Genomic DNA, 16,839 nt, shown 5'->3' with positions numbered 1-16,839 from the left:
TCTAAAGGGTGGGTGTCAGGACAATGGGACTGGACTCTTTTCAGGGGTGCCCAATGACAGGACCAGGGGCAGTGGGCACAAGGTGGAACACAGGAAGTTCCAGCTAAACATGAGAAAATATCTCCATTCCTGTGAGGGTGCCAGAGCAGTGGCACAGGCTGCCCAGGGAGGCTGTGGAGTCCCTTCCCTGGAGACATTCAAACCCCGCCTGGATGCGTTCCTGTGCCCCCTGCTGTGGGTGTGCCTGCTCAAGCAGGGGGGTTGGATGAGATGATCTCCAGAGGTCCCTTCCAACCCCTGCCATTCTGTGAAATCGAAGATTTCCTGCTCCCCAGTTTGAGCTAGCAGACAAGGGGTGTGGCTGGGAACAGGAGGAATAAGTGAACCCTTTTCTCCTTGCGGTCTGGGAATTGCACAATAGAGAGGCAAAAGAGGAGTTTTTCTGGCAGAGATTTCTTGCTTTCGATTATTTTCAAAGAACTTGACCTAAGCTCAAGGGCTACACGATTCTGGTGAAAAAGGAAATGGCAAAATCCAATAATTCTGGTTAAAAAGCTCTAGTAAAAGGAAATTAAAATAAACAGTTGCAGCTTTTAACACCAAGTTGTTAGGTGGTCTGCCAGAGGATGGGCAATGCTGTGGACATTCCAGTTAGAAGGGATGTGAGTTCAGCCCAGTGGCAATGAGTCAAGATGCATCATCCTTCTCAGAAGACAGTATGCAAATTACAAAGAACGCGGGTTGCAAATGTTCTGTTATTTCAGTGATCTAGCAGTCTCAATTAAGCTGATTTTTAACATTTTGAGGACACCTTTCAATTCTTAGAGGGGGCTTATAAAGGTGGAGAGAGACTTTTCACAAAGGCCTGTAGTGACACGACAAGGGGTAGCCATTTTAAATTGAAAGACGGTAGATTGAGATTAGAGATAAGGAAGAAATTTTTTTACTGTGGGGATGGTGAGGCACTGGAACAGGTTGCCCAGAGAAGCTGTGGATGCCCCATCCCTGGAAGGGTTCAAGGCCAGGTTGGATGAGGCTTTGAGCAGCCTGGTCTAGTGGAAGGTGTCCCTGCCCACGGCAGGGGGGTTGGAACTAGATGGTCTTTCAGGTCCTTTCCAACCCAAACCATCTGTGGTTCTGTGATTCTATCTTATCTGTTTCATTTTAGATGATTCAGTGCTATGTAAATACACAATTGAAGACCCAGAAGAAAAGAGATACACCGTCAAACACCTGTCGCCAAACACAAAATACAAACTAGCAGTTAAAGCATACACAGGTGGAGGAGAGACTCCCATTGTTAACTTCATATACATAGATACACCATTTAACTGTGAGTATTGACTGTGGAAAAATTCTCTTCTAGCAGAAAGATGGGATGATTTAAAGGGTTAGACTAGTATTCCTTTCTCAAGGGAGAACATTTAATTCAATGTTACACGCACTGGAGAAAGGAACCAACTGAGAAACGAAATGTGCATACCAACATGGCATTTTGATCCTTTTAAGTAGCTATGTGTTTTTTATTTTAGAATGAAAATAATTTTACATCCTTATTTAAGTCTTACTTCTTTCTGGGAAATAGCTTAATATATGCACATTTGCATGACTAGTGAGTCCTGTTTGCTAGAATGCGTTGTAGAATTGCATTTGGATTTAACTAGTTTTCTAATATGGGAAAAACTACAGACCTCTGTGCAATTGGGTTATTTCTGTATGGACTCTTGAACTTCTAATGTTGATTCTTATTCTCATCAGTCTTTAAATCCATTGGCAAGTTAACTGCTTCATAAGTCAGTAAGAAGGGATTGCTGGTTTGAGCATTGTAGTTTGCTAACTGGGCAGATTTGATCATCAAAGCAGAACAGGAAATCGCTTGCCTGTAGTTCTGTTCCCTTGAAAATACCACTCAGCAGTTGTGGTTGTGAAACTTTCAATGCAAATTGGAGGTGCTTGAAAAATGTTGGGACTGAAGATGAAGGGGGAGGAGTAGGAAGGGGTGAAGCATTGGTTCATGTAAGGAGACTCATGTTTTAGACTAACTAGCAGAACAATGTCTAAACCCTCATGCTATCCTCACAGAGGCAATTCTGCCTCTTACACTTGTGTTCCAGCTCCCACTAGCCAGCATTCTCTTGTGCAGGCACAGACATTTGTACAGCCATGCAGAGAAACAAAATTGAGGCTTCATTAACCCAGAAAAGATAAAAGGAGAATGTAACATGTGCCCCTTCCCTGCTGTTCTGTGTGGTGGGGATACAGAAACTCGCTGGCACAGGGCAAAATGGCACTGGCCAGGGCCGAGGGAGAGCGAGTACTAATTAGTGCTCCCCCTTGGCCTTGTTATAGCCTCAACTGTTTGCGAAAAAATGTAGCCCAAGGCTGTGCCTTCCAACTAGAAGGAAATGCTGAGATTCTTGTGTCAGCATAAATCCTTGGAGGGCATGAACACTTGTGTAGTGTCCCTCTCGCTATAGTCCATCCTTACTGGAGGTACAGATGTTCTGTCAAAGTCGCATGGTAAAAATCTGTTGTCTTTGGGGATCTGCGAGAAAATGTAAAACAAATAGTTAAGTAAGGTTATCATTGTCTTAACTTTGGGAAATTTACCATGGTAGTTAAGGTGCCAGTATGAGGGCTAATGAAAAACAATCTAGTAATAATTCAATTTTGGTAAAGAAAATGAAGGTCCAAAGACTTACAGCTACATCCCAGAGCTTCCAGCAAAACTGTCTTGCAACCATAGACTACACAGATTTACTGCTGAGTTGGTGGCAGGTGTCCCACATAGGCCTGATGTTATTTTCATACCAGAAGCTCAGGCTGTGTTGACTTTAATGGGTGAGAAGTTGAAAACAAATTTTTAAAGTATTTTTCTTTCACAGCAAACCTGCTGTACCTTCTAGTCCTTCTAGTGATAGTACCAGCAGTAATAGCAGCTATATGCCACTGGAAGATGAAATGGTAAGTTATAATCTATTTTTCTGTTGTAGACAGAGAACATAACTAGCGTAATTCACAAGCCACAGCTGCAGCTTGTTGCTTCCAGCCTGTTGTAAGGCCTCATTCATTTTTTTCCCTTTGGCTGTCCAGCTGTGTGGATATGTTGTAAGTATTTGGCTTGCAGCATTTCTGAGACACTCATCATCTGCTGCTGTTTCTGTACACATCTACGTGTGGCTTCTGCTGGTAGCTAATGCTTTGATGAGAGAACAAAAACATTATTTGTTTTGCTCTTTTATTTCCAGGGTGAAGGAGCGCTGCTGTCCTGTAATACCTAGTCCTAGCAAGAGCAAAGTACTGTCATTCAAAGCGTTTAAGGTAAGATCACTGAAAATCTAGTATTTTTAATTTTTCCATTCTTTGATTAGTAAAGTTTCAGAAAAATATTTTTCTTGTGTGGACTACATTTAAAAATGAGTGACACTCATTATACAGATATTAACAAAATTTAGTATCATTTAGTTGAAAATTCTCCTTTGGACATTCACCACTCTGCTGTGGTCAGTTTGTGTTTTGCAGTCTGTTACTGAAAAAAGTGAAAGCATAATCGGAGAATAGATGAAATCTTTCGATACAGTAGCTGATTCTTCCAGTATTACTGTTCAAAACCCAGCACCATCTAAACACCACAGACCAGACAATACTGCACTTCACTGCAGCCTGTGAATGGTATCCACCCACTCCTCCTGCCCCACTAGCCTCTCTGCTGTAGGGCACAGCAGAGTGATCGCTTGCTGGCCCTTGGGAGGAGGCAGGGTGTTCTGCCAGGCCTGGCTGGGAGGAACGGATTGGCAAAAGGCCTTTCACTTCTTCTGTAGGCCCTTTGACCTGTGAGCTGCTGCTTCTGCGCTGCGTGCAAGGGGGTCACAAAACTAGGAGCATATCTTTACCCTGGCACACGTGGGGCTGCTGCTGTTTTTGCTGCTCGTGTTCACTGAACACTGGTACCGGAGGGAGGGGTCCGTACAATCTAACAGGCCATGCCGCTGCCTTCCAGATGCTAGCGGTTCAGACTAAAAACTGCGCGCATCAAAAACCCAGCGAAGTCTGTAATTAGAGGGAGATGGTTCCTTCTTCAAATGTAGTGATATTGAACTTACTTTCTTAACAAAGCAAACTCAAATAGTTGGATAAATTCCACATAAAATACAGCTTCCATTGAACATTCTGTACATATGTTTTCCTTCAAATTCTGTTCATGTATTTGAAAAATCCAAACTGAAAAAAATTATATGACAACATTAAAAGTGCTTGAAGCAATCACTCCCTTTCCTTTACTCTGGACTTCTTTCACTGAGTAATTTTTTTGTTTTGTGATTCTCTTGTAGAGCGGTTCTGAGAAAGTATTGAAATTAAGTGACTGCATTCCTGACATGCTAGCCGTGGACACTAAGGCCGAAGCCCAGAAATTACATCCATGGAGCCAGTTGCCTTCAACACCAACAGAAAATAAGACTGATGGTCACAATTCTTCCCAGATCTGCCCTGATGAAAAAGAAGAGAGAGACTTTACACCTACGCCTACATCTCAGACTCATACTTGCTTTGAAAATTTTTCTTATTCTTCTCATCTTGCTGTTACATTTGATTCCTATCAAAGACCGGAGATGCTAGAAGCAAGCACGCCAGAAGTGTCAGTAGTGCTGTACCAGCCACACTACTACTTTGATATTTTTAATGAAGATGCTGCCTCAGCACCCAGAGAAACAGCTGGCAGAAAGGCCAGTCTGAGATACATTTCACAAACAGATGTGCATGCCTAGGGGAGAGGCTTTGGTGGACTCTTCTCCATTGAGTCCATCCAGTGTTTGGTTACACAATATAAATAAGAATTTCTAAAACCACAACAACTTCTCCTTTTGACGAAGGCTTCCACAAGCCCAGCTGCCCTACTTCTGTTAACACTGAAAAGCTCTTGCTTCAGGACTAGTTTAAAAATACTGAGTTGTGCACAGGAATGATGCTTGCTATGGTTTCATCACAACTTACTGGCATTAAATGAGATTTACAGGCTGTTTTGTGGCCTGTATTATGTAGGAGGTTAGATCACAATAGTTTCTCATAGCCTGACACAAAAAACTACCATATTTTGCAGAGATCAGAAATTTATTCAAGAAGTAGAGAAGCAAGTGTCTGTGCCACTGTGTGCTCTGGCTCCCCCAGCAGCTGTGGATGGAGCGTTACCCAGCTTCGGAGCCTGCCTCAGCTCAGTGCCCCTCAGTGGAGTGGGTGGTATTTTCTCTCTTACATGGTGTGAGGAACCCAGATGGAAGCGTTAACCGCATTCAATGTAGAGTATTACGGAAAGATTGGAAGGAACCCTCGGAGTGTAGCCTGTGCACCAAAAGCCAACCATTGCCCTGCTTTTACGTCATCTGTCTTCTAACTACTCGTGGTGGGTGAAAGCACAGAAAACAGACTGTTATAGTCCAGGCCCCTGTTGGTGGCCTGTACCGTTACCCCGTCGGTGGGCTGCCACTCCCACTTCTAGTAACTGGGGCTCCTCACACTTCTGCCTTCTCTGCCTGGAAGACTGAATAACCCTTTAAAATCTTAAACAAAATCCTCTTAACTAAACAAAAACACAGGGAGTTAAGTGGAGAGGAGTTAAGTGGAAGGGAACTGTTTTTCCAGCAGGGCAGCTGTTTGCAGTGGTGTTGCCATGGCAGCGTGTCTCAGCTTGTGCACATGAACTTCTTTTGGCATTAACCCCTGCGCTTACGTAGCAAGCCCCAAAGAGCCAGGTAAGCAGACAGGGTGGTCAGATGGGTAGGTGGATGAATCCCTTTTTGTGAAGAACATCATATTCAGGCTGCATATCAGCTAGAGCTTCAAACAACAGTTTTGCATGTACTTAAAAAAAAAATATTGCAACACTCAGAATCCCAACTTTAGGCAGCGGTGAATTTAGCCTTCCATTTCGAATTTGAAAAATTGTACATTTGTAATGAAGCAGAAGTTGGAATTGTTTCTGAAAAAATCTCATCGGATTAACCTTAGTGCACAAGGAACCCTTTGGTTTTACCTGATTATGATGCCATCTGGAATCTTTCACAAAAAACTTCAGCTTAAGAGCATAGAATAAGCAGTTCCCAAAAGCGAAAAATGAAGTTTTTTGGTTTTTTTTTACAATTTGATATTCAGCTGATTTGTTAAAATGCAGTTAGTCATCTTCCCTATGTTTAACTAGCTGATCACACTTCTAAAAACTAAGCTACTGCAGGCAGACATGAGTTTTGATACTGGAGTACCACATCTAGGTTTTATACTGTTGCTTACAGATAGCGTTATAATGTCTATGAGCTGCGCTGCAGCCGGAAAACCCACAAGACCGTACGCAGACTTTGGCTGAGACAAGCATTGATTGTAGACGGAGAGCTCGTGGGGCAGGCAAAGGTGGAGCGCAGACCCTGTACTGATGAAACTTCGTTGCCCGGAAACAAGCAAACGCTTTACTAGGTACCAGACTGCTTGGCGAGGTGATGAGAAGTCACGTCCTCTCTATCTATAAACCCTTCTGCTTGCTGGCTTTGGTGGGTGGAGTTTCATGAAGCTACCTCTGTTTTAAAAGCACACAAACAGGATTCCAAGGAGGATGACATCTTTGTGACAGTCCGGGCACTAGAACTGAAGATTAGAAAAGTATTTTCGCATGGGTGGGGAGGCATGTATGATTTTTATATATTTTTAAGTATTTTTCCATCTCCCATTAATGGTTGAATGAGTTCAAAACTGCAAAAGTTCTATCATTTTTTTGTTTATAATTCAACTTTCACAGCTGCTGTTAAAATGCTAGTACTTAAACCATCACATAATGGAAAATTATTAATTCTCAGTATCAATATGCTAAATTTTAAAAATAAAAATGGTGTACCAACTACTAAGGGGTGCCCTTCTATTTTTATAAGGCATCTTACAAAGCATTAATGTAAAATATATTTTTTACAAAGAATGCTTCAGGTTGTTTGTTCTAGTTAATTAGTAACTTATAAATAGAATTCCAACCCAGTTCTAGTGCCAAGAGGTACAGATGAGACCAGAACTACTATAAGAAGTTTAAGTACATTTTATTAACAACGCATCCCTTTGATAAGATTACGCTTCAGGAGGCTTTTAATGCCCATTGACATGAACTGTACACACTATACAAAAAAAGAAAAAAAAACACACACAAAAAATCAAGGTGGGCAATACCATTTTGGGACAAGCCTCTTTAAATTATACACAGCTCAATGCAATATTCTTACGGAAAATATATAAATACTTTTTTCTTTCTATGTTACAGGTATACAATATAAATCAGATTTCAATGTCTGTTCAGTGACCTACAAACACTAGAACCTCCAAATATGTAGCAGCGTTTTACCAAATAAAAAAAGACCACGTGGGACAGGGAGAATAAGTCTTGAGATTTTCCTTGATCCCTCCCCTCCTCAGAATTATTAATTTAGATCACCTCTTGTAATGCAGTTTTAGGGATGCTGACAGCCCAGTATTGGAACAATTTTTCTATTAAATCTACAAAATGTCTGTCTTTCCCTCACCAAGACATGGCATCTTCTGCTAAAACACCCTATTCAGTGGCAAAATGGCATGTTACGCTTTTTGGCATAAATTACATGTCTCAAAACAAATAGTGTATTTTACAAAGCAACTCAAGCGAAATGTGCAATTTCTGCATGCTGTGGCATTGCTATCCATTTATGTTACAAAAATAGTCCAAATAAAATCACCATTCTTTAATGAACATACAAATCTCTTGAAAACAAAAACTATCCATAGAACTAGAGAATCAGGAGTTAAACTAAAACCAAGGAGATGGGGGGCTTCTAGTGAAATGCAGACATGGCTCCTGGCATGTTCCTGAAGCTCTTTTGCAGTTCTCAGATTTTACTCTCACCTAGCATACCTTTAATAAGCACATGATGACAGAAGCATAACTTGAAGAAAATTACAGGACCTGCTTTCAGCTGGCCCCAGTGAAGCTCCGAGTAAGTTGCCTTCTGTGCAGCACTGCCAGGAGGTGCGCAAAAACCTCAGAGATGCTCCAAAGCCTGGCAAGAATTCTACTGCGACTGCTCAGCTGGAGCTCGGGTTCACTTACAAGGTAACACCAGCTTCCTGCAGTCCAAAAAGCCAAATACCAAGTCCGGCACACAGACTAAGAAAAAGCAACAATATCATCTCTCACTAGGCTTTGATAATTGCCTGTTTCTCAAATAGCTACCTTTCTCTTCAGGCACCTAGTAAAGGTCATACAGGGTTTTTCAGTCTCTCTCTGCAAATTACAACTCTCATTCAAGACTATGACATATGTTTCAAAATCAAATAATAACAAAACACAAGCAGGATTCTCACTGACACCTTTTTAAATGTTCATAAGGGTAGTTTCCCTCAGCGTGCCACGCCACTGTGCCCTGAACTACTGAATACTTCAGCACTTCACTGGGTCTTGGGAAAAAACAACAAAACCCCATGACAGCACACTTAGGGTAAGTCTGTCAGGTAAAAGACCTGTCAGATGAGGAAAAGTGACTGTGGTTTCAAATAAAGCATGCCGAGGGCCCAACATACAGGTCAGGCACCTCAAAACCTGGCCATCTCCAGCTCCAAGTGATGTCTACAACAGCTGCCAGCATTCAGCATCTCTGAATTTTACACAACTGAAAAGGTCTCTCTAACTACAAAAGGACACTCACAGCACCCAGCTTTTTCCTCCTCCCCACTCAGGGGAGAGAAACAGGCCTTCAGGGAAGTAACTGGGAGCCCTTCAGTTAGCCCTCTGCCCTCTGGAGAGGGCTATCCCCATCCACTGACTGTAAAAGCAGACTAAGAAAGTTAGCCAGCTAAGGTAGTGGACTAAATGTGATTGGCTTCACAGCTAGCCTCTCCTTCCCACAAACGCTTTCACCCCAGAGGCGGTATTTTGTGTTAGCATGCTGAATCATTCAGTCTTCTTTGCCACAACAACCAAACTGTATTTGTATATAGTGTAAGTGAACCCTATCAGCTTTAGCAGTTATTTGACAGTACCCCCAGTCATTGGGATTGCAAAAATTCTAAGCAGCTGGTCTGTCAGCTTCCCTTGAAAGCCCTTCTAGGAGAACTGGAAGGATTCTTTATTAGGGTTAATATAAGCACAATTTTTATTCACTACTGTTTTCTTTTGAAGTTTTATCATGAAGCAAAAAACCCACCAAACCCAAAATAAGAACTTTGTCTGGGGTATTTAAAAAAAAAAAAAAAGAAATTGATAGAATTAGAAATTCACAGTTTATAACTAGGCCAATATAAAACTCTTTCAGTAACAGTATCCCCTTCACTTGCCTACTAAAACAAAACATTAATGTGAGCTTTATGTAAATTAATTCTAGAAACATTGTTATGTACAGTAGACTTTACATCCTTGATGCATACTTGTTGAAATCTACTGACACTCAAACTTTCAGAATAGAAATCAGGTTTTATAACTGATTTTGCAGCCCTAGTTAGTACATCAAGTTTCTGCTGTCATGGATCCCCACACAAGCAAGTCCTTCAGGACACATACGCGTTTCAGGATGGAGATTCTTTCAAAAGTATATTGACATAGTTTTTGCTTACCATTCTGTAATCAGAGGTCTTCCTATGGTGCTTTCTACATTAAGTGCTATGGGTTAAACCAGTAACAAATGAACAAAGGTGTTTTTGTTTTTTTTTTAAATACAGGTGATAAAACTTGTTTATTTTGCTTTAACTGCAGAAAAATGACATGGAGTTGTCTGAGGTAACCCCATCTAGTTATTAAAACAAATCTCCTATACTCTAGCCTAACTGAGGTAGTGTTTGAAGCTATTGTATGAGATATGCTAGCCCCATTTTTGGGAAAACTACATTATTTCCTTTGGAGTTTATACCACTATTTGGTCTACTGTGATTGACATTTTGGTTTTACAGAAGCATTTATTTCTTATGACCAGAGAAGTCCAATAGTTACTGGTGTGGTATGTTTTCAGAGCATTTCAAACATGCCTTGACACATAGATACATTATTTGTATCGCTGACCATAGAAGAGTAGAATTGGTTTCTTTTTGCTCCTTCTTTCAGTGGGAACTCATGAAAAGATGATCTTAGGAACTAAATTTGACTATGAGCGGTGACTTGCAATCTGTTTTATGAGAATCTGATGGTATGCAGTGCACACAAGAACTCAGTGAAGTGATAGCTGCAAAGCAGTGCTCATGTAGCAAGATGAAATTTTGGCTAAGAACAAATAAATTCTACTTTTCACTAGGAATCGCATTTCACTGTTCACAGGACTACTTAATGAAATCTCCAGTAGCATAGCTAGTAAGAACAGAGTTATGAGCATCAGGATAAATTTCACTTATCTTCACTTAAGTATTAATCTGACAATTATAAAAAATGGTAGAATTGAATGGATAAAAATACGTTCTACTTAGTACAGTCCAGCTGAATTATTCACCTATATCAAAATCAAAGGGTAACCCCTTCTATTACAGGCATTCTAACAAAGGTGGCCATGCTACTGTATGTACACATTTGCATATATTTGTATTACCTTTGTATAAAGGCTTCTGAATCTTTAGGTCCATGATTAAAGGTGATGGGGATTCTTGCTTTTTTCTTTTAAGCTTGCACTCATTAATCTAGAAACCTCACTAGTAAGGTGACAGAGGCAACTATTTCAGTCATTAACAGTCACTGTATCATTCAACTTTTGCAACACATCTTAAATACCAGTACAAAATTATAGTACTGCTGCTCCAAAACATGGTACTTAAGGCTTTTCACTACAATTATTAGTACTATCTGATACTTGATCACTCATCCACTGGAAATTCAAATAAACCTTTGCTTTTATAAAAGGCTGTTTCCACAGAACCTGGAAAACACTCATATTATGTCTTCTCACAAAAGCAGCAATGATTAAATGTCTTCAAGTTTAGTTTATACGATATTCACTTATCTGATACAAATCATGCTTTTTAAAGGATTTTAGTTAAGAGTAAGACCAACATTTGTACTACATGAGCATGAGCGTAGAAACTGCAAACACATGCATATCATTCAGGGAAAAGAGTCTGATTTCAGCATTTTAAGTTTAAATGATTTGTTATTTTTAAAAGCAAAAACTGTAGTGAAAATCCTTAACTGGTTCAGATAAGATACATGTACATAAGTGTAATGAGATTGGAGAGACTGCTAATAGAATGACTCAATAACTACAGCAATATTAAAATAACTTAAAAGAAACCTCAGATTCAAAGAGGCTTTTCTTTCTGTCTGAAGTTACAAACCCCAAAGTAGTGTTATAAACAGTACAAAAACCAACAGAGAAGGGCTAACATTAATCCCCTGGTGCCCATGATTACAGCATGGCTCCCCATTGCTGGCAATGGAATGCACCCCCATCTCTGATTCCTGGTATCCAGGGTTTAAAAAGCAAGGCATCATTCTGCTTCTCTGGAACAGAATCGAAGTCAATCAAAAAAGATGTCTCTGCATGTTGTCCTGGCTTTTTTTTTCTTTTTCTTTAATTTATGGTAGAAAATGAAATGAAAACTTGTGGAGGTGTTCAGTGCTTGGCTCTTGCATATACTGGTAATTACTATTATTAAAAGTATGGTAATATTTCATATCTTCCCAAAGGGCTCAAAAGACTGGGGCAGTAACTGGTTGAGGAAGAAAAAGTTTTCAGTTCGGTCTTCAGGTACCAGTAGCTTCTGGAACGGTCTAGATCATGATGCTCCAAGCTTTTTATCCAGTCAGTCTGAGGTTGTCCGAGGATTTCAGAAAGTGTATATGCAATGTACTGCATGAGACAGAGGTCAGGATTCAGCTGATGTATCGATTACAGGCTGTTTTGTTGGTGTTGCTAAAATAGCCTCTGCTTCCTCATGCATCTAAAAGAAAAAGACAGATTAATATTAACATTGTTACAAATTCTACTAGATAGACATCACAAAATGGTTTCAAGACATAGCTGAAAGCATCTTCTATTCAGAATACGAAAGCTGCACCCAACTGGCACATTTTGGTGCATTCAACCCATCTGAGCCCTTCACTTACTTGTAAGAACTGTACATCTTGAAATAGCTCCTGAATGAACCTTCGAGATGGAAGTCGAAATGTACAATGTGCTAACAAATAGGACACCTCAGAGTAAAGGCATATGTCATCAAATGCTTGGGGATACTTCTCCTTAATTCTGAAAAACAGAAAAAAAAAATTTATAAGTCTGAACAGATTTCCATCGTATTTTAAAAAACTGTTCAATTATATTTTGTTTGTCATCATAAACAAAGTAGAACTCTTCAGTATACGCACTATAAATTCTGGATCTGACGAAGCAAAAAAAAAGCGCACTATTTATTTTGTACCAAACTGGAAGAAATCTGTATTAATGAGATGAAACAGAATTATTATTTGAAAGTTGTACAGAATTGCTGAGATCACCTTCTTAAAATAACAGATGTAGGGAGAGAACAGTATATCAAAGCATTGGCATCCACATGTATAGCAGTAATAAAAAATATGGAAAAGCTAACCTAAATAAGCATTTTTGAAACTAAAGAGCATTTCTGCATTTTCTTTTAGCAGTTGCATGTCAGTTTCCAGTATCGGTAGCCCAGAAACCTACAGGTTTTACCATAACATTTGGTCCTTGGATTTATATAAATTCCTATATTTTCACATGATTTTTTTTATAAATTAATTCCAGTAGTTGTACTCTTGCTCAAAGCAGATTTGTGTTTCTCAAGAAGTTACTTTCAGTTTCTTGTTGTGTTTATCTGATATATTTGGCACAAATAACAAAAAATAATTATAATTTCTTTTTTAAAGATACATGATATACTGGGTATGTAATGAAATATCACTACAGTTGAATTACTGATTTTAAAAAGACTGCGGAGGAGTAAGAAATTGAAGACAGAGCAAAAATATTAAAAGGAGAGTTCTTTGCTTAGCTTATACATTACATTCAATCATATCTGCTTGACAACTTTTGGAGATGTCAGAAATAAGGTTAGTCACTATCCTAGAAATCTTAGGGCTACATGTGTCTAAAACATCTAAATGTATTGAACTTACGTCAGGAGTCCAGTTTCATGGCCCTTCGTTCCTACTGAACTACTCAAATTGATCACTAAACGTAAGACCTCTTTCCGAAGAAGTATTCTGCACACTGGTGTATCATCTGGGATTGATTTTACTCCTGGAAAAACAAATTATGCAATATGGATTTTAAACAGTCTTTGATTGTGCTGATCTTATTCTACATAAGTCTGGTTTAGCATTCCATAAACACACACGCAAATGCCTGCACATGTATTTATGTACGTGATCTGAACTATCAGCAAACAATTCCACTGAAATTAAAACTTAAAACCCCACTATTTTCAAGAATTTTAACAGAAATTAAAAAAATGTAAACTACCATTTAATTGTACAGGAAAAACCTGTACAATTCAATTACAGTGCTGTCTCTACCAATAAATCATGTTGCAAAATGGGCGAGTGATTACCTGCCCTGTTTCTATCAGATGCTGAAGAAGTTATCAACCAGCTACTTTGTGATAAATGATGAAAATTCAAAATGTGAAACACAAGCCCAAAAAAGAAGTGTCTTTCTCTTTACAGAAATTCACTAATTTTTTTTTTTAATTTTTTTTTTAAAGCAACACCAGTGTGGGAAAAAAGGCAATCAATTTGCTTGTAATGTCAGATACAGAGCTATTTAATTACCTGCAGAAATGCTGTACAGCAAAAAAGAAAAGAGTTTAAAAGTTGTTCTCTCATCTGGAAATGGTTACTGTTTTTACTTTGTTTTTTAAATAAAGAGCATTACTTTGTTGCAGTATGTATAAATGAAGTATTATCTTTCCACAATACCTAAAAAATACTCTAAGAGTTATAGTCTTTAATAATCATAAGGCTTTCAAACTTACCTAGTACAAGCTCTGTACTCTTGGTGCTGCTAGCTGAACCATGGGATACTGCATCACTACAGCCTGAAATTCCAGAAAATTTGGAGGAATGCACATCTAAGTGGTTGTGTATGGTCTGCCCACACCAGTCAGTATATGGAATGTCTGAAAAATCTGACAAACAAGATGTTGCATCTTTGTTATTCACAATTTTCCTCACTTCAGATGCTTTTCTTATTTTTCAACGATGGCAAGCATGCAAGACACTGATGCACTAAGTACTGTGCATATAAACCACCTGGAAACTAGATGTTGGATTTTTGAAAAAATCATACTCAAAATGTCTGAAAATCAGGTTTTTTTAATCTTAAAAATACTTGAGTGAAAATAAGCAACTCCTTTGGACAGTGCCGGAAGCCTGAAACCTGTCATCACACATAAGCTCTTATTGGTATGTCTGTGCTCTATTTTATATAACTTAATGAAGATGCTCTTGCATATGGGTTTTTGTTTTGTTTTGTTTTGTTTTTTCATAAAATTATCACAGGCATTGCAGAAAGGGCTCTGATTTCATCAATAGAAAGATGTGACAAGCAAGATACTTCTGGGAGGTTTCACTATCCACAGCCTTTGGCATTTTTTATTTAAAGAGAGAAATATAAAATGCAAGTTTTTAATTGCTGCACAGTTAACACAATCACAGAACAACATAGGTCTGAAGGGACTCCTGGAAATCACCTTGCTCAAAGAGAGATTAGGTTACCTGGAGAGGAAGCTAGGTTACACGGCGAAGAGTTTCCTCTTATGTTCAACTGGAATTTCTAGTCTTACAGCATATGTTTGTGGCCTCCGTTCCTTTGGCTGTGTGCCTCTGACAAAAGCTTGGCTCTGCCACACCTGTAATCCCCTTTTGCTGTTTGAAGTCTACAGCTGGGGTTTCATTCGCCATCCCTTCTCGATACCGAACTCAAGCTCCAACTCTGCTCTCTAGGCCATTCATTACATTTTGTGCACCACCCCCCCGCCAACAGTACTCTGTGTGTTACTACCTGTATGTAACACTGTTGTAAAATGGTGCAGATTCCTACTAAGCATCCATTATCTTGAGTTATCTTTTTATTACAGACACTGCAAAAAGGCATGTAAAACTGCAAGCTCTACAGAGGAGGTTAGTTAAAAATACTTCTGAATCTGATCTGAATCTCAAAGTATGAAGGAAGATTATTAAATCCCAGAAATTGCAGCTCAACTTCAATGGACTCCTCAGATTTCCTTTGTTTTGTTTATAGTACAGACTTGCTCTGAAGTCAGACTTCTCATTAGTTTGACAGCAAGCAACAGTTTTCAGGATGTGGATTTTAAGTACTAAATAAGGTTTCAAATTTTACATTTTTATAAGCTCTCAGAAATATTAAAAAAAACCCATGCAGGCACCTAGTCATACTAGCACCACTAGAAATCAGAAAGATGGAAACGACCACAGAAATACCACTGGGGTGTTCAGTGAGCTTATTATGGAGAATTAATTTCAAGGTCAACAGTCAGTAAGAAAAAACCCTTACATGTTTAACAATTTTAAAGATTAACAAAATTCAATATTTTCATTCAGTTTTATCACACTTCCCCACAAGGATCACTAACCTGAACAACTATATGAAGAGTTCATTTTGTTGTTAGGCTGATAACCCAGTATTTGAACGCAGACACAGTAAAGGCAGTTCTCATCTGTGTGCTCCTGTAGCCCTGTATCCTCTGTATTTTCTAAAAACTGAGAGGCATCTGAACGGCTAGTATTCATTATTTCTGTGAGACTGATCTGCTGTCGGAGCATCTGAAAGGGGCTTTTGACAACATCACCTGTACCTGATGGAAGACCTGTAGATAAGCAATTAGACATCAGGAAAAAAACAAACCAACAAAAAACACAACAACCAACCAACATTATTTCAATTAAATTTCCCCTTTTAAGCTTTCCAAGGCTGGGGAGGGTGCATGTGTGAAGATCTAGAAGTTTTTCTGAGTAGTTAAGCTCCCAAGGTTGTTCGCATTCAGGAAGCAGACATCACTTTTTAGTCTCGGCTTATCATATTTAACAAAACATTGCAAAGGACAGAATTCAACCTCCAAACAAACATACTGAAGGAAGATATGTGGTAAAACCTGGCATTATATCAACATTAGTAATAGTAATACACATGTAACACTAATACTGTACCAATTTTCATAGTGTCAGACAAGATCAGTACAACAATATATCAGATGTTTAAATGACACATGCACCAATGCACAGAGAAACACAATTTAAAAAACTGTAACTTAGTGCCTTTAATAGGTATAAACTAGGCTCAACAATGCAGAATCAAGCTGGAGACACTTTAGAGGCACGCTCCTCCCTCAGTGGAAAATATCAGTGAATACAATTTTGAACACAAGTTACTTCACACTGAAACTTCGTAAACTACAGAAACACACTTTCAGAAAAATCAGATTTATGTATTAGATTAACAACACAAAGGAAAAAAAGTAAAATCAGTAAGGTGTGCCTATTTGCATGTTCAAAGTGCTTGTAATAAAGTTCCAGTTAACTAGGAGGCAAGACAACAGCTACCCTCTACTACTTTAGGACCAGTTTCAATGCTGCTTTTTCAGTTGTCCTACCGAAAAGGCACATATTGGCACCCTACAGATGTCTGACTGCTCTGGAGTAAAAAGGAAGTTCATTCCAGAACAAGCCAGGCATTACAGAGCACTTGAAGCAATTCTCTTGTACTGATCAACTGTCATGGAAACATCACAGAAGACAAAATTTATTTTCTGAAGTACACGCTTAGCTCCTTTATAGGTTCCTATAAGGGAAGTCAAAATATAATAGCTCAGCATGTGGCATACATATTATCTTAGCTT

General features: G+C 39.0%; 2 protein-coding genes across 2 annotated transcripts in view; one reads left to right on the top strand and one right to left on the bottom strand.

Moving 5' to 3' along the window:
• OSMR (oncostatin M receptor) overlaps positions 1–6,883 on the top strand; it is a 33,780-nt gene extending 26,897 nt beyond the window's left edge. Inside the window, exons 16-19 of the mRNA XM_075079850.1 lie at positions 1,169–1,333; positions 2,886–2,964; positions 3,249–3,321; positions 4,332–6,883. Of these exons, the coding sequence (XP_074935951.1) occupies positions 1,169–1,333; positions 2,886–2,964; positions 3,249–3,321; positions 4,332–4,766 (752 nt within the window). The 3' untranslated portion in view covers positions 4,767–6,883. The remainder of the gene's footprint in view (positions 1–1,168; positions 1,334–2,885; positions 2,965–3,248; positions 3,322–4,331) is intronic.
• Positions 6,884–10,554: 3,671 nt separating this feature from the next.
• RICTOR (RPTOR independent companion of MTOR complex 2) overlaps positions 10,555–16,839 on the bottom strand; it is a 95,825-nt gene continuing 89,540 nt past the window's right edge. The window contains exons 34-38 of the mRNA XM_075079849.1: positions 15,577–15,810; positions 13,957–14,109; positions 13,100–13,223; positions 12,077–12,215; positions 10,555–11,910 (exon numbers count right to left, since the gene is read on the bottom strand). Of these exons, the coding sequence (XP_074935950.1) occupies positions 11,836–11,910; positions 12,077–12,215; positions 13,100–13,223; positions 13,957–14,109; positions 15,577–15,810 (725 nt within the window). The 3' untranslated portion in view covers positions 10,555–11,835. The remainder of the gene's footprint in view (positions 11,911–12,076; positions 12,216–13,099; positions 13,224–13,956; positions 14,110–15,576; positions 15,811–16,839) is intronic.

The sequence above is a fragment of the Phalacrocorax aristotelis genome, chromosome Z (genome assembly GCF_949628215.1).
Source record: "Phalacrocorax aristotelis chromosome Z, bGulAri2.1, whole genome shotgun sequence".
Taxonomy (NCBI): Eukaryota; Metazoa; Chordata; class Aves; order Suliformes; family Phalacrocoracidae; genus Phalacrocorax; species Phalacrocorax aristotelis.
This window is presented reverse-complemented; position numbering and strand designations above follow the sequence as displayed.